This window comes from Apodemus sylvaticus, chromosome 1, assembly GCF_947179515.1.
Source record: "Apodemus sylvaticus chromosome 1, mApoSyl1.1, whole genome shotgun sequence".
Classification (NCBI taxonomy): domain Eukaryota; kingdom Metazoa; phylum Chordata; class Mammalia; order Rodentia; family Muridae; genus Apodemus; species Apodemus sylvaticus.
This window is the reverse complement of record NC_067472.1, coordinates 107,734,226-107,760,096: the sequence shown is the minus strand read 5'-3', so window position 1 is coordinate 107,760,096 and position 25,871 is coordinate 107,734,226. Positions and strand designations below refer to the sequence as shown.

The window sequence follows — 25,871 nt, the reverse complement described above, 5'->3', positions numbered from 1 at the left end:
AGCTATGAGCTTAGGGCTGTCTGCACTCCCTTGGGCAGGGGGTGAGGGACAGGCTCGAAAGCATCACAGACCCTGCGAGGTCCCCCAGGATCTTCCCGAGGCTCCCCACCACCGAGTCTGATGGTGTAAGTGCTATTCCCTAAGGTAACCGTTGACTGAGATGAGATTCCTGGGAGGTGTGGCTGCCTATGACTGGCCCCTGTGAGTCCATTCAACTCACTGGTTCTGAGTTTGGCTTAGACAAAACCCTTGTGTTGATCTGCCATGCCCACTCTATCAGGGGTGAACAGAAGTTTCTTCATATCTCCTAGAAAAAGTCCCACAGTCAGTGGCACCTAAACAGAAACAGAACCACAGACAGATCAGGGTAGAACATCTGTGGGAAACATTTCTGGAGTGACACGTCCCCTAACTGAGGTGCCAGTTACCTGAGGCCTCAGACAGAACAGCTGAAGCTAAGCTTTCTACACCCAGGGAAAATCAGGCTTAGGCATACCCCCAGGGGAAATCCCAGGGTACTAGGCCTCTATGTGACAAGAAATTAAAAAGTTAAAATAGTTTAACTTTTAAATTAATTTTTAATTCTTAATTTTATTTGAAAATTTATTATTTTAAATTAAGCATACAAAGTTTTAAGATAAACAATATTAAGTTAATGAACTTAGTATCATTCCTTTGCATGTCCGTGTTATATGGTAAGGGATGGTATCTTTGTTGTATGGGGCCCACCACATGGGTACCCCAGTTCCTCCAAAACAGCTGATGGACTGACTGGTTAGAGAGCAATATCGCACTCTCTGAAAGCAGCCCACATGGGGCGGGATGGTTAGAAAGCTGTGGGGACAGCTGCGTGACCCTGGCTGAGAGTGACAGGACGAGCAGCCAGGGCTGAGGCGTCTGTCCAGAGGAAACCGGACCGCCTAAAGGAGGGAAATGAGCCAAAGTTAAATTTGTGTTTGGAAACTCCTGGAAGGCCTCAAGCCTGAACAATTGTTCAGCAAAGGGGTGAATGACAGGGTAAGCCCAGGGCACCCACTTCTGTAGGGGAAGGGGTGAATGACAGGGAGATGCAGGTGAGCCCAGGGGCCCCACTTCTGTAGGAAAGGGGGTCACTTGCACGGGAATTCCATGCAGGGAAGGGTTAGAGGCTCAGCAACCAGGGGCCTCACTAGGGTCCGTGGGTCTTCTGCTCCCCCCACTGATACACAGAACTTCTGAGCTTTGACGATGGTGAAGTCACATAGACCTTGATTCATGGCGACCTCTGAAAATAGGGGGCGGGACGGGACTAATGAATGAGCCAGGAAATGGAACCGTGAAGTTGACAACTATTGACGTTAAACTTGTCCTGAGTAGGTTGTGATTGACACCCTCTCCAGACTTGGCTTTTCCATTTCTCTCCTGTAGAGGGTAGAGGTGGGTGCACTGCGGGGACTCACCCAGCTCTGAGGATCTGACTTGTAAAGGTGGCCATGTGTGGCTGGGGAAAGTGACTACGGAGTTGAGAATCTTCACTCTTTCACTTAGTCTAAAGCCCTTTCAGTAATCAATCAATCAATAAAATAAAAGCCAAATGGCTCGTGGAAAATGAGTCTGGGTTACAGAAAGCCAAAATAAGGTAGGGCCCTTAATTAACTTAGTATCATGCCTGTGCTGTGCATGTGTGATGCTGTGATGCGCATGTGTGCTGGAGCACACGGTGTACTGGTCCTTCTGTCTTCACCTGGGTCCCAGGGATCAAGCTCAGGCCCAGGTTCAACTAACCACCATGTTATCAGCTGAGACACCTAGGTGGCCCCCATCCTTGCGCTTTTAAAGGAACAATCAGACAAGCGTCTGCACCCCATCACATTGTATGGCCCAGGAGGTGTTTGTTGTCTGTTGCTCTGATTTTTAATATTCCCTTAGCTGATGAAACCCAGACCAATTTTTGTTTTCTTGAAATGGATGCGGCAGACCTTCAGAGGACCTGCCAACCTCTGTAAAAAGATTTCATTATATTACACTTGACTCTAAGCGTCTCAGAGATTTGGACAGATGTCTGAACACCACTGTGTGAACACATCTGCAGGGTGGAGGGCAGGAAGCCAGCCTCACGGTGCAAGGACCAGGCCCAGTGCTGAAGCACCCGGAGCCCCTCTCTCCTCCCAGCCTGAGGTCCACATCGCTACTACAAAACAGTTTACTGTGATGGGTCTTCTTGGTGGCATAGGCACACATGGTCCTGTAAGTCTGGGGAAAACTCACCAGTTCCCCCAGGAAGGCCCAAGGCAGGGCCCTTTCTTTGGTCTGTTAGTGCCCCCTCTCTCTCTCCCCAGAAGCCTCTGCCCATTCAGGAGTCACTAGGTTTGTATCTGGGCTCTGCTCTCACACACAGCAGCTGAGGCCTTTTCACAGGCAGCCAGCAGAGGGCAGGAGAGCCCAGGAGGCAGAGTTCAATTCCTGCGTGCCCTCCCTGAAGCCGTAAACGCAGGCCATTGCCTGCCCTCTCTGTCCCTCCGAGTCCGTAACTGCTGGCCCTCCGGGGCTAGGTGTGGCCTCCACAGATGGAGGTGGAGTATCCTGCAGGGAGGAGTGGGATACTGGAACCTCGATACGGTGTTTGGGACACATCTGCCCAGAAACCAGAAACCAGAGCCGCAGGGCCAGGATGAGGAATTCCCGGAGGACAGTAGCTGAGAGGACTTCTAGCTGGGGCCACCGGGCAAGCTGCTGGTGGCACCTCCAAGGCTGTGCCCTGCTATCTCGGATCACAGGAAACCCAGTCAGGGAGCCTGCTTCTTGTCCCATGACCGCTCTCAGGAAGCTCAGGCCGGAAGCTGAGCTCCTCCAGCCCTGTTTCCTCCTAATCTTATTCTCCAGCCAGCTGCACCCGCCTGACTTCTCAGTCTGAAGGAATGGTGTCTCTCAGCACCTGCAGCTCCTCACCCCTCTGCCACCTCCCTCCCCTCCCCCACACCCAAAGAAGGAAGGGTGGGGGAGGGGCTTCACAGAGGGAGAAGACATGAAGGTGCTCTTCTACCTCAGGACCTCCCAATCATTGTCCTGCAACTGCCAGGGCACCTGCTCCAGTTGGGGCAGAGATGCCCGAGGTCAAACACAACTGAATGAGCAGATAGGACAGAGGAGGTTGGTGGGCTCCCAGCCTGGGCTCTCCCTGACACTACACTGCTGCACCAGCCTGGCTCTGGGCCCCCAGAGCACCCTCCTGCCATGCCCACCCCAGCCTTGGAAAGAAGACTGGGAGAGATGGAGTTCCAGAATCCAGCTTCCACGCCACCCTGAGCATCCTGCCTGCATCTGAAGCCTCGGCGCTGTCAGGGCTGTCAGAGCTTGAAGGCACCTGGGGTCTACCTCGAGTTACCTCTGAGAAAACATCACAAAAACATCTCTGAGGACTGATCCCTGCTGGGGCAGGCGGGCCCTGTCTGAGGACAGCTGGCAGCACTGTCACAGACAAGGACAACAAGCCACAGAGGAGCAAGGCCACTTGTGCAGGGCCACAGAGCAGGATGAACTAAGATTCCAACACAGCTCTACAGCCACTGTCTAGGTGTGCCGGATCCTAGGAATGACGAAATCACCCTTCCTTCCGTGTCCACAGGACCAAGGAGGACACGATGTCTAAGCCCTGTCTACCGCTGTAAGCCAAGGATTCTCAGGACCAGAGTTTGCCTTTCCTGAGTCACTGGCTGACCACAGAGAGCTAGGGACAGGCCCCACTACAGGCAGGCTGCTGGAAAGAGCAGGCCTCCAGGAGAATGTGACAGCATGAGACCCAGGAGACCCGAGAGGCTGTCAGGAAGATGGCATCTTCAGAGCTGATGTGGAGAAGGCTGGCGGGCAGGAGCTTGGGAGGACAAGGACCCCCACATGCCCTGAAGATAAAGTCAGGCTTTAGCCATAGCCAGGAGGAAAACTGCCCCCCCATACACACCTATATACATAAACTTATACATACATCCTACATACATATGCACACCTCTATACACTTATCACACCTACACTTATATACACACCACATACACACCCTACAGTTATATACAACACACACACACCCTACAGTTATATACAACACACACACACCCAACAGTTATATACAACACACACACACCCTACACTTTTATATAGACATACACACACCCTACAGTTATATACAACATACACACTCTACACTTATATATATATACACACACATACACACACCCTACAATTGTATACAACTCTCTCTCTCACACACACCACACACACACACACACACACACACACACACACACACTACCTTGGTGGGAGGCTACCCAAGCACCTTCCAGCCCTGCCTACATCAGCTTTCTAATGGCGGCTCTGAAAGGTTGTTTATTCCAGGAAATCCCTCTGGCTACAGAAGAGAAAGTCCCTAGAGATAAGGCAGCTCCCAGGAAAGAGGAGTCTCACCAGTCAGACAACTAACTCATCTGCATATTCAGACTTCCTGTCAGACAACTAACTCATCTGCATATTCAGACTTCCTGTCAGACAACTAACTCATCTGCATATTCAGACTTCCTGTCAGACAACTAACTCATCTGCATATTCAGATTTCCTGGCTTTTGTTTCTTCTTCCTATGAAGGGTAACACAGCAGCAAGCAAGGCCAAATCTAAATGAATCCCCTTCCTTTGGTTAGTCCCTTCCTCTTGGTTCTGATTATTTGGTAAATGTGAGCTGGACCTGAGACCCTGTGCATCTTTTTACCTGTAGGTCCTTGTGATGGTTTGTATATGCTTGACCCAGGGAGTGGCACTATTAGAAGTAGTGTCAGGGTTAAAGTAGGTGTGGTCTTGTTGGAGTAGGTGTGTCACTGTGGGTGTGGGCTTTGAGACCCTCCTCCTAGCTTCCTGGAAGCCACCAGCAGCCTTCAGATGAAGATGTTGAACTCTCCTGCACCATGCCTGCCTGGATGCTGCCAAGCTTCCGCCTTGATGACACTGGACTGAGCCTCTGAACCTGTAAGCCAGCTCCAATTAAATGTTGTTCTTTAAGAGTTGCCTTGGTCATGGTGTCTGTTCACAGCAGTAAAACACTGACTAAGACAGTTCTCTACCTGCCAGTGTGCTCCCTGGGGAGGGAGGTGTTTGGCACAGGGAAGCAAGTGACAGGAGCTACCAACAGGACACGGAGGAATGACAAAGTGCCCTAGACTGGACTGCACAGGGCCTGCTGTGAGCCCTGGACTGAAACACACACACACACTCTCTCACACACACACACATACACACACATTCACACACACACACACTCTCTCTCACACACACATACACACACATTCACACACACACACACTCACACACACACTCACACATTCACACACTCACAAACACACTCACACATTCACACACTCACAAACACACACTCTCTCTCTCTCTCTCTCTCTCTCTCTCACACACACACACACACACACACACACACACACACACACGGCTGGGGTGCCGCTGCTCCTCTGACCAACACATCTCCAGGGCACAGGCTTCCTCTGAACCTGCAGTCACCTCAGCTGGTTAGACCAGATGGCCCAGATCGGACAGGACCTGAGCCACGCCCCTCCAGGCTCAACTGGAAATTCAGGTTTTCAGCTGGTACAGAGCCAGGAACACGACCAGGAAGGTGAGGGGCATAAGAGCTGTTCTCCTGTGCACACAGCTGCACCCGTGGGGCACACATCTGTCCTTCATTACCTCTGACCCCTGAACCTAAGGCCACATAAGGAAAGGCCACTGCAGGACCTCTCTCTGCCTAGGACATAACAGAAAAGTGGAGAGTGTGGTATCTCCTCTGCAACTGCCCCTCCTCTCTCCCCATCTCCTTCTTAAGGGATCCAACCCGTGTCTTCTCCCGTCCCCTCTAATGCCAGGTCCTTCCCTGGCACTCTAGGCAGACTGGGGGCACCCAAGAGGGTCAGTTTTAGGCAGAGCAGAAGCCTTCCTTCAGCAGGACAAGTGGCCAGCTTTCCCCAAATGAGCATAAATCCCTTGGATGGGTGCATGGGGGCCACCAGGCTGTGTCAGGGAAATGTAGGAGGTCCACAACTGAGAAAGGCTCATAGGGTTCCCACCTACCCCGATGCATTCTACCCAGAACCCCCAAGCTGATGTCCAGACATAGGGAAGGCAGAGAAAAGATGCCAGTGAAGAAGGGAAGCTACTGACAGGCGGGGAAGGAGAGAGTGGAAGGCCGGCTCTCAGAGGCTAAGCAGCTGGGGGCTGAGGCCTGGGCCTACGCAGCTGAGGGGGTGGGGAGCAAGGGAAAGGGTGAGGCCCCAGGGAGGCGGGAAGGTTGGCGGGACTGAGAACTGGGAACAGGAAGACTGAGTGCCTGGGCCTGGGAAGCTGCAGGCCGGGAGGATCAGAGAGAGGACAGCTTGGAGGCTCAGATGTCATTTAAGAAGAATCTCTAAGAACAGAGAGGTCACCATCATGACCAAGAGAGAAGTTTCTGCGAGTGGAACCAGAATGAGCCGCAGGGTAAATGGCTTTTGGCTCTGCTTACAAACAGTGGGTCAGGACCCAGGGCCCAGGACACAGGACAGAAGCACAGCTGCCTCGGGCCTATCTTACTGTTGGCCAGAGGCTTCCAATGGTCAGGTCAGGGGCTGCACAGCCTACTCCTGACCCAGGCTGCCCCACAGCCTCCCCTGCAGACCTTGCCCTTCCCCCACACTTGGACCCTCCATCACACACACACACACACACACACACACACACACACACACACACACACACACACACACGGGATCTTTTCTGCCCAACACACTCTGCCCAGTGGGCTCAGGTCTAGCCTGTCTGCTGACCAAGACTGAAGTCTGACTACTGTCCTGTGGACCCCACTCTGGACCCCCATCTATACCAACCACATGTTGCTGTAACCTAGCCAAGGTAGGCAACTTGCCCTTCCTCCTCGGCTGCAGCTAGAAGGCAGCTGGACAAGTGCCAAGGAGGAGGATGAAGGGGGAGGTGATTCCAGAGCGCAGGGGAGAGGGCTCTGAGAGGGCAGAGACTCGACTGGGTCACACAGCAGGGGCATGCCAAGTCACCAGGCCTTCCCTGCTCAACCTGCGGTCTCAAGAAGCCCATTCCACACTGCAGCCCACAGTCTTAGGAAGAGGTCAGGGTAAGGTCAGTGTGTGCTGGGGAGGCCGGAGTGGAGGAGGCTCAGGTGTCCCCCCCCCCCCCCCCCCCCCGGAACCAGGACCTCACAAAGGCCCTTTAGAACCAGCCTGTTCTCCACACCTTGATGAAGCAGACAGGAATGGGAGAGTAGGGCCAACGTCCTCTTATTGGGTCAGAGATGGATGCCAGGGTCAGAAGCTCCCCAAAGATCTGAGGACCTCTCCCTGGTGTCAGGGAGGTGCCAGGAGCAGGGCTCCTGGATGTGGTTCCTTCTCTCAGCCTCAGTTTCCTTTCCTGACAAGTAATACCCAGGGCCAGCTATTGGGAAGAAGAGTGAAGGTGAAATTTCATTTTTCTCCAAACGTCCAAGGACCAGAAGGAGTGGGCAGTACCAAGCCGGCCCTGTCTGCTGCTGAAGGCAGAGGCTTGCACGGCTCACCAGCCCTCAGAACTGTGGCTCCCTCCCTGGTCCCGGGTCCCACCTGCTTTGTCAGTAAACCCTAGCCTCTATGTGGCTACACCTTCCCCACTGGCCTCACCCTGCAGCCAGGGGTGCCTTCTCTGAGGACAGGGCAGGGAGGAGGCTGTGACACCTGCCCAAGTGATCGGAAGAGCCTGGTTTCCCACACTAAAGGCCCTTGTCAGTGATGGTCCCCCTGTCCCCAGCATAGTGGTGGAGCCTGGAACAGGTCTGGGCCAGTGTCCTCTAGTGCCCTTGCGTTCACCCGGGTTCCAGGAAGCCCACACTGCAGACCTCCTCTGCCCATCTCATGCACAGGACTGAGAACCAAGCCACGCCACCAGACAACTATGTCTGCTTAGCATGCGGCTCGTGGGCCCTCGAGCAGGCTGGGAGTTAGAGAGGTCACCTACACTGAGGGCTCAGGCTGGACACTGGTCCTCTGCTGATCCGCCCTGACAGTTGGATGACAGTGTGTGCTTCCACTTGCACAGGAAGTGACTTTTAAAATCAGCCACGTAAACTTGCACACAAGGTTCATTCCCAGCATTGCACACGCATCCCAAATGACCCTGGAAGGAGCGGAGGCCCGCGGGGCCTACAGTCCAAGAGTATTCCATGCCTTAGAGCCATCTGTCTGCCCATTCTCACCGGGCAGGAGGGCTGGACACTAACCTTAGGCCGTTTCCACCTGACTGTGGGCCCTGGGGTGCCCTTGTAGTAGAGGGAGTCGTCGGTGGCAGGGAAGTGGGGGTCCTCAAACAGCACCTTCTTGCGCAGACAGGCCCGCTTCAGCGCTGAGTAGTTCTGGTCCTCATAGGCCTTGGTGCAGGAGAACATGGTGACCACGTCCCCAAGAAGGGGAGGCACCTAGAAGAGAGGAGAACGAACAAGAAGGCCATTCACCATAGGCACCATAAGTCCGTGCTGAGCTCTGACCACCAGATGTACTGCCCTCCCAGTACATCCCAATAACACAGGAAAGGGAAGGCAGCACAGAGAGGGGTGGAGGCCTGCCCAAGGTCACACAGCCACACAGCTAGTACCTGCTATAGGGCAAAGAGGACACAGAGCAAAGCACCCGCCTCAGCAATTGAGTTTCTCTCTAGTGTCTGAAAGGCAATATACCAGGCCCTCAGGCCACCAGTGCCTGACGTCCAGGGCTGGCCCAGGCCACTCCCATCTCACTCTCTCTGCCTTGTTTAGCCAGCCCTTCCTCCTGCTCTGGGACTGAATCATACAAGCGGCCACCCCCAGGAGCTTGTGGCCAGTGTCACACCCACAGGACTCCGCTGTGGGCATCTCAGAGGTGTCTTCCTGTTTCACTCCTGCCCAAAGGGGGAAAACCCTGTCACAGGTTGCTCCCAGCTGTCACCCAGCCCAGCACTATACCTACTATGTGCACCTTACTCTTAGGGAGGCAACACACTCCTAGGACTCCTCACCCCTCACAGGGTCAGGAAACCACTCTAGACCCTGTGCTTTGTATACTAAGGGACACACCGCGCACCACTGTGGTATGGGGGGGGGGAGGGAGGGAGGGACAGGCATGGGGGTGGGGACACAGCCACCCACCGAGAGTGTTGACAGGGATCTGGTCTCTTAGACTCCATCTTTAGCCTCTCCAAATCTACTCATCCTGGGGCTCACTGGAGACAACACTTGTTGCTTTATTGAGGTTCATGCTGCCCATGAGGGAAACTGAGGCAGAATTCTTAGAATGGTTTCTGGACAAAGTTTAATAGCAGGACTGATGTAGACACTGATTCTGGCCACACATCCATCTGCTGGGTGGCCATGGAAAAACTCCTCTGCCTCTTTGAACCCATTTCCTTCATCTCCAAGATGGAAACAGGGTTGCTTCAATGGGAGAACGATGCCATTGTGATTAGCCAGGGTGGAAGGAGACCAGAGCGGCCATCTCCTCTCATTCCACACAGACTCCAGCTCTCTGGCACCCACCGTGTGCAAGCCATGGAGTAAGAGGTTTGTATCCACTGAGCAACGCCCAGTGGGAATGCTGTCGCCATTTCCAGAATGAAGGCTGAGGCTCTGTGAGGTGAGGCACCTTACCCCCATGTTCTCACGGAAGAGTCAGTGGGCTGGAACCCAGGCCTCAGGTTGAGGTGACCCACTAGGCAATGAAAGTCAGGCAATCTCCCCACACAAGCCCCAACTGAGCTGCGGCCCAAAGGGAAGGAAGACAGGATTCTCCGGGGAAGGGGATAAATAGGAAGGAAGAGGTGACATTAGTTCATGTGGACATTAGTTCACCAACAAGAAGGGTCATTGTCCCACTGGCTGGGGGTGGGCAGGGCCTCGTGTTGTATCTGCAGCCACTGTAACCATTCAGGGTTGCTGTGTGACTCAAGCCAACCATTTAACTTCCCTGGTTTCTCCTCTGCCCAAGAAGCTCAGTTTCCCACAGCCTTGGAGGCCTGAGAAGAGAGAAAGGAGGGAGCTGGGCAGCCTCGGGGCCTTGGGCACAGAACAGCTTCGTTAGCCCTGCAGGCTTTAGCAGCCTGGGTTCGGGAAGCAATTTAAGTCTCAAGAATTAAATCAGGGAGCCAGAAATCAGCCACTGTGATTCCAGTATTTCAGATCCCAGAGAGCCCAGAGAGGGGGAACAAACCAGCTGACATCACACAGCCAAGATAACAAATGAGGCTCTGGCAGCTCTCCAGGCCACAGAGATGACATCAACAACCCAGGGAGGAGCTGCTCTCCCAGGAAGAAGAGATGGGGCAACCAGGAGATGCTGGGTGAAGGGGAGCAGAGGTGGGCAGGCAAGGAGGGCATGGAGAGACAGGAGTGGGTCACCCACAGAGGCCTAGACACACTGTCACCCTCCTCATCCCTGACAGGCAGGCCAAGCCTGGCCTCCTTCTGGAGTTCTTCTGGGACCAGAGACGCGGCCTGTACCTACTCAGCCCCCTACTCTGACCCCATGTGGTACATCCAAAAGTGTATCTAAGGTGACACAGACTGCATCCTCTCTCTCCCCATAACTTCAGGTTCTCTCTAGGAAGGCAACGTATAACCAGGAAGGCAGGAAAGCCAGATTCACACAGCAGCCGCTCTCCTGAGGCCCTTGCTCCAAGGATGACCACGTCTGACCGTCAGTGGCCTTGCCTCAGTTAGGACTGGACAAGGCCCTGTTGATAGTGGAGATGTAGAGACAAGATGTTCAGGACAGGCTGCCCCACCCCCAGCTGTCTGATGTCCACCTGCTTCAATTCCCCTGCAGATCTCACCCTGGCATCCTTTACCCTGGTGACCTACATTCCTGTAGGACCCCAGGCTGTGAGTTCAGGGTATTTGCATAAGCCTCTCCTTCACAGTCTTGCCTTGACCATCTGGAGTCCCCAGGAGCCCAGTGCATGCCCAAAACGGACACACCTTGTCTGTTTTCCCAGCCCACCCTCTGAGGACAGGGCCTACATCAAGTGTCTCTGCATCCCCACGATCAACAGCGAGGCACTGGGATTCAGTAATCAGATTCAGATCCCAGCACACACAAGACTGCTCACAATTCTAACTGGGCATTCAAAACCCTCTTCTGGCCTCCACAGGCACGAGACAAGCACATGGTACCCAAACATACATGCAGGGGGCAAAAAAACAAAACCAAAACAGACAAAAAACCACACACATACACATAAAGATAAACCGCGAGAGAGGAGGGGGATGGGGCTCTAAAGGAAGTTGCTTTCAGTCTGCATTCAAGGCCTCTGGAGCCACCCACCTCTGCCCACTGGGCCAGGCATCTGTTCGCCTCCTGACCTTGCTATGGCTGTGTGCCAGCTGGGGCCCACACCCCACTGTCCAGGCTGAGCTGGCTATGGCCCTGCCCTTCAGGCGCTGTGACTGAGCTTGGGTTACAGGGCCCCAGGGCTGGACAAGCCGGAGGCCTGTACAGGCCACACGGCCCACAGGGTCTCTGTGAGAAAGAGAAGCCTCCAGATGTAGAAATAGTGGAGCCAGGACAAAGAACCAGAGGCCAGACTGAGCCTGAGTCCAGTAGCAGGGCCAGACTAAGTGTCAAGAACAGCCGAGGCCCAGCTAGAGGAGCCACACCCCAGTCAAGCAGCCAGCCCTAACGTTCTGGTCACTGAGGCACTGCCAGGGCAGACAAACAGATCGGTGGAATGGAGCAGAACAGAATTTACACGGTCCACAGGCATAAGGACACCTGATTCGCGGCTTGGTGCCCTGGGGAAAGAACCATTGTTTCAGTGAATGGTGGGTCAGTTGCTCTCCACACGGAAGAAGTGCAATCTTGACCCTACCTCATACCACACATAGACCCAACCCCAAGAAAACAACAGTGCAGCTCCACCCCTGGGGCTGCCTGCCACCAGCATTAATAGCTGGAGAACTGGCTCGGCCGTTAAGAACACTCGGTGCTCTTGCAGAGTCCGGGTTTAGTTCCGGACACCGACATGGTGGCTCACAACCAATTCCAGGTGATCCAATTCTTTCTTCCAACCTCCACCGGCACTAGGCACATATTTGCTACAGACATACATGCAGGCAAAACACCCATACACATAAAATAAAACAATAAAATTAAAATAAACAACAGCAAAACCAAAAACAGCAGAATGTAAAAGAAAGAATGACTCCAAACATCTAGCAAATAGAAGAAAAAGTGCTGGGCTTCCTGGATCAGCAAGAAAGTGCAAGTTGAGGCCGTAGCGAGACAGCAGCGCACCCCACCAGGAGGGTTAGAGCAGGAAGGACCACGGCACACTAGCCCGCACATGTCCAGAGCACAGGCTGGCTATCTAGCACAGGGTTGGGCTAGCATGTGTGAAGCTCTAGACTCCAAACTGGGAAACAAAACAATGACACTTCAGGTGGAGCTCTGACACCTGGTGGGGGTGGGGTGGGGGGACACCTGGCAGGGGTGGACATCTGCAGTGACTCTGCAAAGCTGCCTGAGTCCCTGCTGCGTCCGAGCCACACATACTCTATTGTTTGGTAGTCTATTATATAGTCTCTCACAGAGACTGGATCCACTATCTCCCATAGGTTCAGAGAGACCCAGAATGTTTAATACAGATTTCTTTTTTAAAGTTTTTTTTTTTTTTTAAAGCCGTGGACACCTGATCCTTCTCTTCCACTGCCCAAGTTCTAGAATCCCAGACATCAAATCCTGAACTAGCACAATAGAATCTGGTATGTGGAAACAGGAAACTATTCAAGGACTATCAATAAAGGACCGGGTGAGACGTTTTGTTGTTATGGTCAAGTAGTAGAAAACAAACCTGCGGTTATACACAACCCCACAGATGGACCCGCGGTTATACGCAACCCCACAGATGGACCCACAGTTATATGCAACCCCACAGATGGACCCGAGGTCATGCGCAACCCCACAGATGGACCCACGGTTATACGCAACCCCACAGATGGACCTGCCGTCATATGCAACCCATGGATGGAGCTCCCAGGCATGGCATTCAACAACTGGGGCATTGCTACATGATTTCATTAGATCACATTGAAAAGCAGGGCCAAGCCAGGCAGTGGTGACTCACACCTTTAATCCCAGCACTTGGGAGGTAGAGAGAGGCAGGATCTCTGAGTTCGAGGCCAACCTGGTCTACAGAGTGAGTTCCAGGACAGCCAGGGCTGCACAGAGAAACCCTGTCTTTATAAAAACAAAAACAAAACCAAAACCAAACAAACCAAAAACAAAACCAAAAAGAAAAAAAGAAAAGAAAAGAAAAGCAGGGCCAGATTGCTCTGATACCAAAGCCAGAAATGAAAGCTACAGGCAAGCGAGAGAGGAGGCTCAGAGGCGAAGGGCACCTTCTGCTCTCTCAGGGGACCCGAGATCTGTTCCCAGCAACCACATGGGGGATCGCAACCACCTATAATTTCAGCCCCAGTAGATCTAATGCGTTCTTCTGGTTTCTTCAAACATTGTACTCAGGTGCGCATATCCACACACATACATAAAAAGAAAAAAGCAAGTAAGTTATAGGTCAGAGGTTTCTGAGGAACACAGACACGGAATCTGGCATTCCAACAACACAAGTCAATTACTATGTGGATTTATAAGTTACAAAACAAGCCTTAGAAAAGGACTAGAAACAGACGTCCCCGGCACCTGAAAAGGACACTCACTGTGGCTGGAAAGATGATTGACTCAGTAGTAACAGGGGAGCTGAGTGTGACAGCTCCACTTGTGATCCTAGCCCTCTCAAGGGCTGCTGAGACAGGAGGATAGCTAAGCGACATAGGCCAGCTTAAGCTATACAGTCAAATGCTGTCTCCAAGGACAGATGAAAGCCATACAATCCTCTTGTCAAATATCAGGAAAACATTTGAGAACACTCGGCACCAAATCAGGGAAGTAATGCTCAGAATTAAAGACCACGGAAGAGGGGGGTGACAGGCAGAACCCAGCTGTGCTTCTAGGGGTACAACAAACTCCCTGAAAATGACACAGCAAAGCACATTCAGTGTAGCTACAGAAAGAAAACAAAGCAAAGCCTTCAGACTGTAACAGGGAAGTGAAACCCTTCACAGTGAAACAGGAAAAAAGACACAAATAAGTGCTACATATCCCACCTTATGCCCTGGAAGAAACAGTGTTGAAGCAGCACTACCCTGCCACCTCATTCAGCACAATTCCGAAGACTTCCTCACAGAAAGAAAACAGAACCCTACACCTCATAGGGAGCCACAGCAGACCCTTGGATAGCTTAAGCAAGTTTGAGCAAAAGGAACAAAGCTAGAGATAGCACATTGTTGGTTAAAAACAAAAACAAACCAGCACCACACAAACCAGCACCACACAAACCAGCACCACACAAACCAGCACCACACAAACTAAATGTGGTGGCCCGTGCCTATAATACCAGCTCTCAGGATCCAGGCAAGAATCAGGAGTTAAAAGTCATCCTTACCTACACAGCAAATTTGAGGCATACCTGTGCTACATAAGATTGTGTCAGAGGTTAAAATAAATAAATAGATAGAAAGACAGATTCCCTCACTCCAGGCATTAAGCTGGGTATGAAGTGCATTCCTCTAATTCTAGCATAAAGGAAACTGAGGCAGCAGAATTAGGAGTTTAGGGTCAGCCTTGGCTACATGAGATCCTGCCTGTGTGTGTGTGTGTGTGTGTGTGTGTGTGTGTGTGTGAGAGAGAGAGAGAGAGAGAGAGAGAAAGAGAGAGAGAGAGAGAGAGATCTTAGTTACTATTGCTGTGACAAAGTACTATGACCAAAAGCATGTTGGGAGGAAAGTATTTGGGAGGAAAGTATTACAGTCCATCACTGAAGAAAGTTGGCGGAACTGATACAGAGGCCTTGAAGGATTGCTGCTTACAGGCTTGCTCCTCAGGGCTTGCTCAACCTGCTTTCTTATACAACACAGGACCAGCAGCTCAGGGATGGCTCCACCCACTGTGGGCTGGGCCCTCCCACATCAATCACCAAGAAAGGCCTTGCAGCCTGATCTTATGGAGGCATTTTGTCAACTGAGGTTCCCTCCTTTCAGATGGCTCTAGCTTATGTCAAGTTGACATAAACTAGCCAACACACACACACACACACACACACACACAGCAGAACATGCACACGTTCACACACAGAGCAGAATAATGGTCACCACAACAGCGTGGCATTGGGGCATGAGACCAGGAACAAAGAGTTCAGAAGATTAGATACACGGTTAGAGCTCGTTGATTTTCAGCGAAAGTCTCAACATCACCCAGTGGGAAAGGGGACTAGACTCCCACCAAGGGGGCGGGAACAGGGAAACACACATGCAGCCGAGTATAGTTACACCCTAATTTCACTTATGCAAAATCCAGCTCAAATGCTTCAAAGACCAGAAACTGTACAGTGTGAAACTCCAGAGGAAAACAGGGAAACTGTAGGATGTTGGTCTGGGCTGTTATTTTCTTTCTTCCTCCCTTCCTTCCCTCCCCCACCCCTCTCTCTTTCTTTGAATATGATCTCAAAAACACAGGCAACAAAGGCAGAAGTAGACAAACAGGCTGACATCAAACATCAAAGCTTCTACACAAACAAAGTGATCCACGGAGCTAGACAGCCCACAGAATGTAGAGCCCGCTTCTGATAGCAAGACTGATTTCTAACGTAATGAGGAACGCACTCAACTCAGTAGACACATGGCAGACACAGCTGGAAAATAGGCAAAAGACCTAAAACAGATGTTTCTCATAAAAGACACATGAATAGCCATTGGGTATATGAACAAAAGTTCAACATCAGTAACCATCAAGAAAAACAAATGAAAACCAAAAAGACATGCTCTTTCACACCTGATAGAATCCTCAAAAGACTGAGTGACAATGCGAAGGGACCTGTGCAGCTACCATAGCCAGCAACAATGTGTGTACACCTGTAACCCTAGCGTTAGGGAGATCAAGGCAGGAGGATCATGAGTTCTAGGCCAGCCTCAGCTATATACTAAAGCCCTGTCATACTCATAAAACAATCTAAAATAGGCCTAGCCTGGGCTAGCAATCCCACTCATGGGTCCACATCCTGAGGAAATGAAGCCAGCCTGGTGGGACTAGGGGGTGGGGTGTCACTCAGTAGGTAGGTGCTCACTTTGTGTGACTCCCAGAAGTATGCAAAGAGGGCATGTATGCCTGCAGTCCCAACACTAGAGAATTGGAGGCAGGAGGATTCAGAGTTCAAGGCTAGACTCTACCATGCAGGAAATTTAAGACCAGCCTTGGCTAAATGAGGCCTTGTCTGAAACAAAACAAAACAAAACAAAACAAAACAAAACAAAACAAAACAAAACAAGGGCCAGTGAGATAGCTCAGGGTTAAGAACCTTGGCCTGAGTTCAACTCCCAGAACCCAATAAAGGGAAGGAGAGAAGGAGGGAGGAAGGGAGAAAGGGAGGGAGGGAGGGAGGGAGGGAGGGAGGGAGGGAGGGAGGGAGGGTGAGAACTAACTTTACAGAGTTGCCCTCTGACCTCCACACACCTGCTGTGTCATACCTCCACTCCCACACAATAATAATAATAAAACAAATATTAATGCATTTTTAAAATGCCAGTGTACCTCACCTATAATGGCTACTGTGACAGCCCATTTTCTGTCACTTTGATCAACACCTGAGATAACCAACTTCTAGAGAGAAAGGCTGCAGTGACTCAGTCTGAGTAGCTCCAACCCATGATGGGGGAAACCCTTAAATTCAGGCCTCTAGTGTGGGGCTGGAAAGCACTGTTGGGGTCCTCAAGGTGAGGCAGAACCTCAAAATCCATAATGATTTTGAAGTGAGAGCAATTTGGAATCCGCAGTCCTCTTCAGGAGCACACCCTCGGTGACCTAAGGACATTCCCCCACCTCCAAAGGGTTCGGCCACCTAAACCCTCAGCGCATGGGCCTTTGGGGGACCTTCCAGACCCAATCCATGATACTATCTTTGCTTTCCAGTCAAGTGTACTCAGAACTGCTAACACCCCTAGGCAATCCAGGGAAGGAGGGACCCGGGTAGGAGTTATACTATGGTTAGTAATCTTGGGGGCACACTGTGGTGGGTGCTTCCAGGACCGAGGCAGGTTACAGGAGACAGAGAATGCTGGTTACTCTTTGAGATGAAGCATGAGGCGTGTGATGGGTCTCCATGTTAGAGGGAGGGGCCAGCATGTATAAGGTCCCGGGTTCTGTCCCCAGCCCTGTGAGTGGGGAAGGGGCAACCCCACTTTAATTACATTCTTAGTGTATCTATCTCTCTGTCCTACCAAAGCTTTAGTCTGCACCCTGCCCACCCTCCAGCTCTCTCTACTGCGGAAAGCAATTATGAAGGAAACGCGGGCTCAGGCCACCCGGGCTTCCGGGCTTCTGGCTGTAGAGACTCTGGCTGTGGAGCTGAGGCAGCCAGGCCCAAGTGAGTCACCCAACCACGCCAGGCAGGCTGGCACCCACACTGGGAAATCCTGTTCTCCTTCCCTCCCCCTTATCACATCTGTTGGTGTCCAGTCCCCTCTCCACCCAGTAACTGTGAGCTCCTGACACACCCCCACCCAGGCGGTGCCCCTCTTAGCCCCTCAGAGCTAGAGGGCAGGGACAGGCACCCAGAGCACAGAGTCTGAGCTAGTCCTAAGGGATGGAGGTCCAGGAGGCTTGGATGCCTCCACACACACACACACAGAGGAAAAGTTTTCTTGGCTCTGTGTGGCCCTGAGTCACAGGCCTGATCCCACAGCTGTTCCTCGTTTGGGACTTAGGTCCGTTTGAGGGTGTCATAAGGAGGCAAGAGCTTCAGAGGCCTCTGTAAGCAGGAGGTCGCTGGGCTTGGGTGGGGTAGGGCAAGGGTACTTCAGTCCCTGGGCTCCTGTGCGCTGTGGGCAGTAACAGACAGGAGGAAGCTGAAAATGTGGGCAAAAACCTGAGAAGAGGCTTCCTGTACAGGCTCTGCCTTGGTGACTAACTTGCCACTGTTTGAGTTCTCAAAGATTCACTTTGCAGGAAAGCCCCCAGCCTGGGCAATACAGGCCAGAGGGTCTTCCAAACCCCACAGCCTAGCGCCATATGCTGTGGAGAAGGGTGGGGGTGGGGGCAATGCAGTGTGTGTTGCCAGCAATGCAGTGCGTCCTACCAGGGTGGGGTGGGGACAGGATGCTGATGGCTCAGGACACAGGTGCCACTCACTCACCCCCCCCACACACACACACACACATACACACAAGATAGACAATCTGATGAAAAAGCCTGACCTGTTCATGTGACCCCAGCTCTCCTGCCCTCTCTGGCTTGTAGGTTCTTACCATGGATGGTGGGGTAGAGAGACCTTGGCATACGATTTCTAATCTGATTGGTCTGTCACCAGGAGAGCCACCCTCTATGCTCCCCCCATTTGCATGGGCAAGCTGTGGCCCTAACTCCACCTCCTTCCAAAAGTAAGGGTTTGAAATCCAATGAATAATGGTGCCCAATTCTCAGATGGAGAAGTTAAGGTGCCCTTTCTCAACTGAAGTTCCTGTATAGCTTTAGAAACAGACTGGGCTGTTTTCACTGCCCAGAGGGAGGAACCTGTCCTATGTCATAGCTCAGTTCTGCGGGGCTCACCACCTCATTCCCAGGGTCCTAGTCCTGCCCTGCCCCTGCCCCTGCCCCTGCTCTGTGCTTGGCTAAGGGGACAGCAGGAGTCAGACAAAACTGTGCCCCAGAGATCAGTTGGTGGAGAGACAGAGTGGGACCATGAGTCTGCTCTTGTGTGTGTGAGGAGCCCAGTGTGTGGACTTCAGAAAGGTGTGGGGACAAGAAGGAGGAAGGGCGCGCTGGGAGGAAGAAACCAGTTAGGCCAGGCTGAAGGCCAGGGTGTGGAGGAAAGGGAAGCCCAGAAAGTAGAGAGTAACTCACAAGGAAACTCGGCCCAGGCCACCTGGCTGCACCTGGGAGAAGCACCTGGCATGACATGGTGTTGGTTGTAGGAATGAAAAGCAGGCCTTGGCCTGCAAGCCAGGGTCCCCTGGGGTGAGCTGGGCTCCTTCCTTGGAGACTCGCAGCCTCCTAGCATGACGGACCAGGTATCAAGGTGAGCGGCAGTGGCTGACCCTCCAGGCCCTGTGCACTGCTGGGAGCTGAGTGCCTTTTTTGCCCCTAGCAGCCTTGGATGCTGAGTCCCCACCCCATGCTCTGGTAGAGACAAACCTAAGCTCATGATACCAAGCCTGAGCTTGCCTAAAACACCTCGCTCCTAAAACAAACAGTAAGGACCAGGAAGGGCCGAGCAGTTCAGCTCCACAAACTAAGGCCCGGCCTGCCTCCTCACTCACAGTGATTCCCACCTGCAGACTACAGTATTCCCACAGACCTTTGTTATTTTGTTTGGTTTTTTATTTTGCTTGTTTGTCTTAACAGAATCTCATTATGGAGCCTTAGCTGACCTACGAAGGAATCAGCGATATAGACCTCAAAAATCTGCCTGCCTCTGCCCCATCCCCACTCCGAGTGTTAGAGTTAAAGTCATGTGCCACCACGCTGGGCTCACCTGCCTCTTAAGAGGTGCTGGTGAAGGTCCGAGGGCCAGCCATGCACGAGCAGGACTGAATCACATCTCACATGAGACACAGTCTACCCTTAAGCCTTAGCACAGTCCTAGCAGGAGGAGATCAAGTCACCAGGGTGACCTCGGGGACACCTGAGGTGAGAGAGTCCCCTCTTTTGACATCACTAGTCTCCCATGGACTCAGGCAGGGCACCGGGGCCAGAGACAAAACAGTCCCAGCTCTGTCTGAAGGAAGTAGGCAGAGGACCCATTCAGTCACTCAGAATGACCTCATGAGATATCCAGGGCCTTGAGTAGGAAAACTAGCCATTGTGGGCACCAGGGAGTTGGTGCTGTGTGTGTGTTGGGGGGGGGGGGAGCAGTGTAGATTCTGCAACAACAGCACAATCAATTCTTCCCCGGGCTGATAATGACACACAAAAGCAACCATATGGGAATCCCTAGTCCCTGTGGGCCTCATGTTCCACTAAAGGCTTGAAGGTGGAGAGGGAGAGAATCGGGGTGGGTTCTAATCGTAACTGTAAATGTCCTTATAAGAGAGAAGCAGGGCTGGGCACATGACTCCATGGCAGAGTGTGTGCTTAGCATAGACAAGGTTCTGAGGTCTCTCCTTACCACTCTCATGAATGAATTAATGAATGAATTAATGAATGAAGCCATTGAGGCAGCATATGCTGGTGTCCCTAACACGTCGGAGGCAGAGGTATGAAGATGAAGAGTTCAAGGTCTGAGCTATTCTGAGCTCCAGGAGATCTTGACTCAGAAAAGGGGAGGGGAACAGGGAGCCAACAATCCTGGTCATCAGGTAATGGCACTTGCTGTCCAGATCTAAGGACCTGGCTTCCATCCCCAGCGCCCACGTAAGCTGGAAGGAATAACACCACGGCAGAGCCCTGCCCCCTGACCTCTGCTCACCAGGCACAGCCCGTGCCCCCAGCCAGACACAAGCCTCGTGCACACACAGTAATGAATAAAATGTAACATAAATAAAAACAGAACGCTAGGGAGGCAGAGGCTCGGGCGCAGAAAGGGGAAAGGGATGAGTGGATGGACTAGGAACTGAGGTGACTCAGTGACAAGGAATGTCAGCAGGGGACAAGGAACAGGGTCGAGCCTGCATGTTAGTCCCACAAGGCTCATCTCAGACTTCTGACATTCCGGACCAGGGAAGAATGAATCCACATTGTCTTAAGCCTCTGACTTTCTGGCCTCTTGGGTTCAGTGATTATAAGGAAAGATGTCTCTGAGGAACAGAGGACAGGGTGGGTGATGAGGCCCAGCTGCTCTCTACTGCTTAAGCTGCCCCAGTGTAGCATGAAGTCCCTGTCACAGTTACTGGTGAGAAGTCACGGAGTCCTACCTCGGGCTGAGTGGCAGAAGCCACCCAGTGTGGCAGAGAGGGTACTATAGCCCAAGGATGACTGGCTGGCTAGGTGGGAGTAAACACAGAGCAGACTCCCAGCCCTTGGCCCACATCAGTGCCACCTGACAGTGCTAGGCGCCTTGATGCCGGTGAACAGGCCGTGGTCTGTTCTGGCCACTGGCACCTTCTATACCTGACCAGGCGCCCCACTGAGACATAAGGTCACAGGATGCATCCACAGGCCACTGTATTCTCACAGCCAACTCTGGGAAACCTGGAGGCCCAAGGACCATGGTCCCAACAATGACAATGGGGTGTGGCAACTCGGCCATCACTGGGCAGCAAAGACAACCTCATATCCAAGCTCAAGTATGGGCTTCAGGAGGTCCAGGTTGGTACCCCAAAACCACGTGGCCCATTTTGCCTTTAGTGAGCAAGGAAAGACAAAACCTGAGGCCTAAAGGAGGCTGCTAGTTCCTCCTGATCTGAGGTGGCAGCACCGCTACCCTGAGAAGAGGCTACCAAGGTGGGGCCCTGAAGCCCCAGACTGGGGACCTCAGGGAACTATAGGAAAACAAGAATTGAAAGGGTAAGGGAGATGTCTGGAGGACTTGGGCAGCTGGGAGGGGCCCCTCAGGCACTGAGAGATAGGGGAGAGGAGGGCTCAATCAGCAAGACCAGTTACAGAGCCCAGCAGCGGCTGCCCAGCCCACAGAGATACTCGGAGAAGGTGTGACTGTCTGCTGTCTGTAACTGGGCACAGCCAGGACTCACACCTATGAGCCCTTTGCAAAACATACCTAGGGTACCCCTCAGCTGCCCTACCCTGCTTCTCCCAGGGCATAAGGGGTGGGGTGGGGTTGGTGGCCAAAATACTTGGTCACTCTGACGGAGAACAGTAAGTAGGGACTTACACCAATCAGCAAGTCCTCTTATTCATTTAAGTCAAGAGAGCATCCCACTTCAACAGGAAAAAACAAAAACAAAAACAAAAAACCCCCAAAACAAAACAACAACAGCAACACACAACTACTGCTGTACAGGCCTCTTGCCCCAAAATGAAGTGACCTTTCTTTAGTCAATGAAGGACCAGTGACAACAGCTGTCAACTGGCTACCAAACACCCCATAGTAAAAGTGCTAAGTGACCAGATCTAATGTCACCATCATCATCCCTAAGTCTCTGTGACAAGGTATTATTTAGCCTCACTCCACCCACAAGGGGAAACTGAGTCACAGGCAAAGCTCTCTGCTTCGAGGCCATGGGCCAGCAGGAAGACAAGGAGCCAGTCTGAAGGAGGAAGAAGACAGGCCCTTCAGGCAAGAGGGTGGTAGAGTGGCCTTCCAGTGCCCTCTGAGGGGACAAGGAAGGCTTCCTTTGGGAGGACCAGATCTCAGAGCCATTCTAAGAGCACCCAGGGGAATTAGAGTAGAGCAAGACAGGGACAGCACAGGCTTCTGAGAAGCCCACAGATGTCCTACCAAAAGCCACAGGCTTCCTGCCACCAGGGCCCAACTGCCACCCGCCTGGCACTGTTTCAGAGGCAGCCATTGCTCTTACCCAGTAATGGGCCTGTGAAGCTTCCCCTAGGCCTCCCACTCCTGTTCTGGGAGCCCCAACAGATCCCCTCCTGTCTTGCCACACCTAGCCTGCACTAGGTACTGAGGAGAGCAGACAGAAAGGGGGGGGGGCTCTTCCTGCTGTAACCTCTAAAGCAACCTCTCCCCTAGGATAGCCAAAGATGGCCCTTGTCAGACACATCCACCTTCTAGACTAGCACTCAACTTCACACCTCCATCTCTGTCCATGTTCTTTCCTGGCCTGACTGTTTTGTGGTCTGGACTCTAAGATCCTTTCTTCACCCTGTTGGACTTTTCCTAACCCTTCAGATGAACTATCAGCTCTTAGGCAAGGATCCCCTGCCTGGTGCTTGACTCCGCCTTATTCTCCCCACACAAGTCAGGAGCTCCTCTGCTGGCCCACCATCCTCTCAGTGGGAAGAGAAGCCTCTCAGGGTGGGCTCCACGCAGGCTTCTGCTCTGATCCAGCCTGGGGCAGCAGCAGCAGCTGGGCCCACCACACCCGGGCCTCTGATCTTCTTACCTCCACCCAAAACAACGAGCCTGCTGCAAGGACCAGCACAGATGAGGGGAGGCCTCAGCCCTCCCCGAGAGGCAGCTTCCCAGGAAGATCCCCCTGGCTCCCCGAACACTTAGCTGCCCTGGGCATTGGCTGAATGTTCCACCCTCTAGCACAGAGGAGATCATGGCTTATGTCTTGGGATCCTGGGTGCCAATTCTGGCTGGGTCACCTTAGAGGGAGGCCGCCTTCCTTCTGCTGCTGAGGCTCATCTGTGTGGAGTCTGGGGCTGACTCTCACCCCAGCCTTCTCAGGAAGACTGAAAACCTGTTAATGCTCTTCAGTCCTACTCCACCCCTGGACCCCCCAGGAGGACCTTTCGTAACACCCCCAATCCTCAAGGCTGGAAGGACCCTGAATAGTCTCTGAGAGAAGCCAGTTTCTGCCAGACCCGCCTTGCCCCCCATACCACACACCCAGCCCTGAAGGCAAGGAGGAGGCCCCCATTCAACCAAGGGATTATGGCCAAGAGGGGTGAAAGGTCATATGCCTCATGCCTACTCCAAGCCATGGGATGTGGACATCTAGAAAGGTTAAGGTTTAATGGGTTGAGGGGCGCAGGCGTGAGGACAGGAAAGGGGACTTGTAAGGAAGATTAGGAAGAGTCAAGCCCAGTGATAAGCACACCCCAGCGCATCTGCACTGGGAACAACCTAGGTGAGAGGTTGGTCCCTCACCCAGGGCTGCGGGTGGAGGTGGGGATGAGCTCAGGGGCTCCCGGCAGATCTTTGGGGGATGGGGGTGGGGCTCAGCCTCCTAGGCCTGCAGGCCAGGGCTCAACTCCCAGCCCTGAATCCGCAGGATGTACAACCCCTGCTCGGATTCGTGCTCCCGAGGCACGCACTGGCCCGCGCTGCACCTGCACACACACCCAAACGCACACTAATGTGCGCTCGCACACGCCTCCCTCCGCGCAGCGCCTCCTACCTGCCGCGTCGCCGCAGCTGGAGCCGGACTCCCGGGATGCAGGGCACAGTGCGGGCACTGGAGCGGAGGCTGGACCAGCCCGCGCCACAGCCCAGCACTCTGCGGGGAGATGGGCAGCCCGCAAGCAAGGGTTGGAACTTAGACCCCGGGGCTTCGGTCCATCCCGCCCCGCCTCGTAGCCTCCTCCCACTGGAGGCCAGAGGCGTGGTCTCGCGGGGCGGGGCGGGGCGGGGAAGGGGGGGTTGTTGCGCATGCGAACTGCAGAGGCCGTGTCTCCCTGAGGCCGCCTGATAGTGCAGGCTCGATAGAACTGGGAAGGTGGCCCTGACCCAGCGCTCCTTCCTCCCCACTCTAGTGCTGTTCGCGATAGGAGATCATCCCGGGACGTTGGCTGCCTAGCTCGCCATTGGCCTTAGCGGAACTGCGTGCCCCACCAAGTGCTGGCAGAGAAGGTTAGCTGACTTGGGGTACGCATCTCAGACAGACTCAGACAGGGCCAAGGCAAGGCAGCTGAGATTGGGAGGACCCAATGAGATGAGAACCCCTCCCTTTCCATTTGTACCCTCACACCCATTCCCAAGATTTTAGCTGGAGAAGAGGAATGTAGGCCCTGGTGAGGTGGCCAGAGGGCTCCAGTCAGTTAAGGAAAGCTGGCCCTGTCCTGTCCTGTCCTGTCCTGGGCATTTATCTGTGCTGAGTGTAGACTGAAGCAGCAGGGCCCAGATTTTTGTCCCTCTCTGACTGCCTTCATAATGCCCTGGAATACACCAAGCCTTGGTTTCTTACTCTATAAAGTGGGAACTGCAATCTCCTCAGACCAAGCTGTTTGGGGGAATACCATAGAGATTTGTGGACAACCAAGGCTGGGTCACTCTAAGGCCACAGAGACAACACTTGTCTAACCTGGTCATCCTGGCTGCTGCTGGCCCTCCACAGAGGTCAGAAACTCAGGGCCCACTCATCCATCTAGTTTCCTGGTCTCTGTTAATGATTACCTCAACCTCAGTCACCCCACCCTCTACCTAACCCCTGTCCCTGGCCACCTAAGTGTAGTTCCATCTGGTTAGCTGACTAACCAATAGTTTTCAGCTATCTCCCACCACCCAAGCACAATGTTCCAAGACTGTACTAGGTTTCCCTCTCATTTCCCCTAGTCCTGGTCTATGTTTGGCCCAGGGTTTTTGTTCCTTGTGTTTGTTTGTTTGTTTTTATTCTTTCCATCCCTACAGAAAAGCTCTTCCATCGACTCCACACAGCCTCACATGTCTCTGTCTAGAAGCCCTTGGTCCACAAAGCAGATCTGGATCCAGGGTTCACTCCACTAGTTACCATGCAAGTTCTATATTCTTTCATGGTCACGGTTTCCTTGTCTGTAAAATGGGCTTTCTAGGAGAAGCATGTGGTGCTTGTGGGGGACAGAAAAGTCTAAAGGCTCAGCCGAAGTTCTCAAGCAAGGAGGTAGGCAGCATTGCCTCTGCCAGCGCGCCTCTCATATCATCCAAGATAGAACAGGGGTCATGTCTGGAAAAGTGTGTTCTTCAGCCCACAAAACCATAGTATCCGGAGAATGCCCGGACTCTCCTCCATGGTTCAGAGGGTGGAGCCAGGAGAGGGGTAGCATGTGTTGGTCTCATTCATGGCCTCTGTCTTGACTCCTTAGCTCTGTGGCTTCGGACATGAAGCCTGCAGTGCAGAACCCACAGCAGCACCCAAACTGCAGTTGTGGCTGTTGATTGGCTTGATTCCAGGGAAGTCCTTAAGGAGGCCTCGATCCGTTACTGTCTTCTAGCCCAGCCCGCTCATTTTGTAAAGAGACAGTGT

At 52.9% G+C, this 25,871-nt stretch overlaps 1 protein-coding gene across 1 annotated transcript in view; it reads right to left on the bottom strand.

Moving 5' to 3' along the window:
• Capn5 (calpain 5) overlaps positions 1 to 24,240 on the bottom strand; it is a 55,396-nt gene extending 31,156 nt beyond the window's left edge. The window contains exons 1-2 of the mRNA XM_052158271.1: positions 24,051 to 24,240; positions 8,280 to 8,474 (exon numbers count right to left, since the gene is read on the bottom strand). Of these exons, the coding sequence (XP_052014231.1) occupies positions 8,280 to 8,444 (165 nt within the window). The 5' untranslated portion in view covers positions 8,445 to 8,474; positions 24,051 to 24,240. The remainder of the gene's footprint in view (positions 1 to 8,279; positions 8,475 to 24,050) is intronic.
• Between the last annotated feature and the right edge of the window lie 1,631 nt (positions 24,241 to 25,871).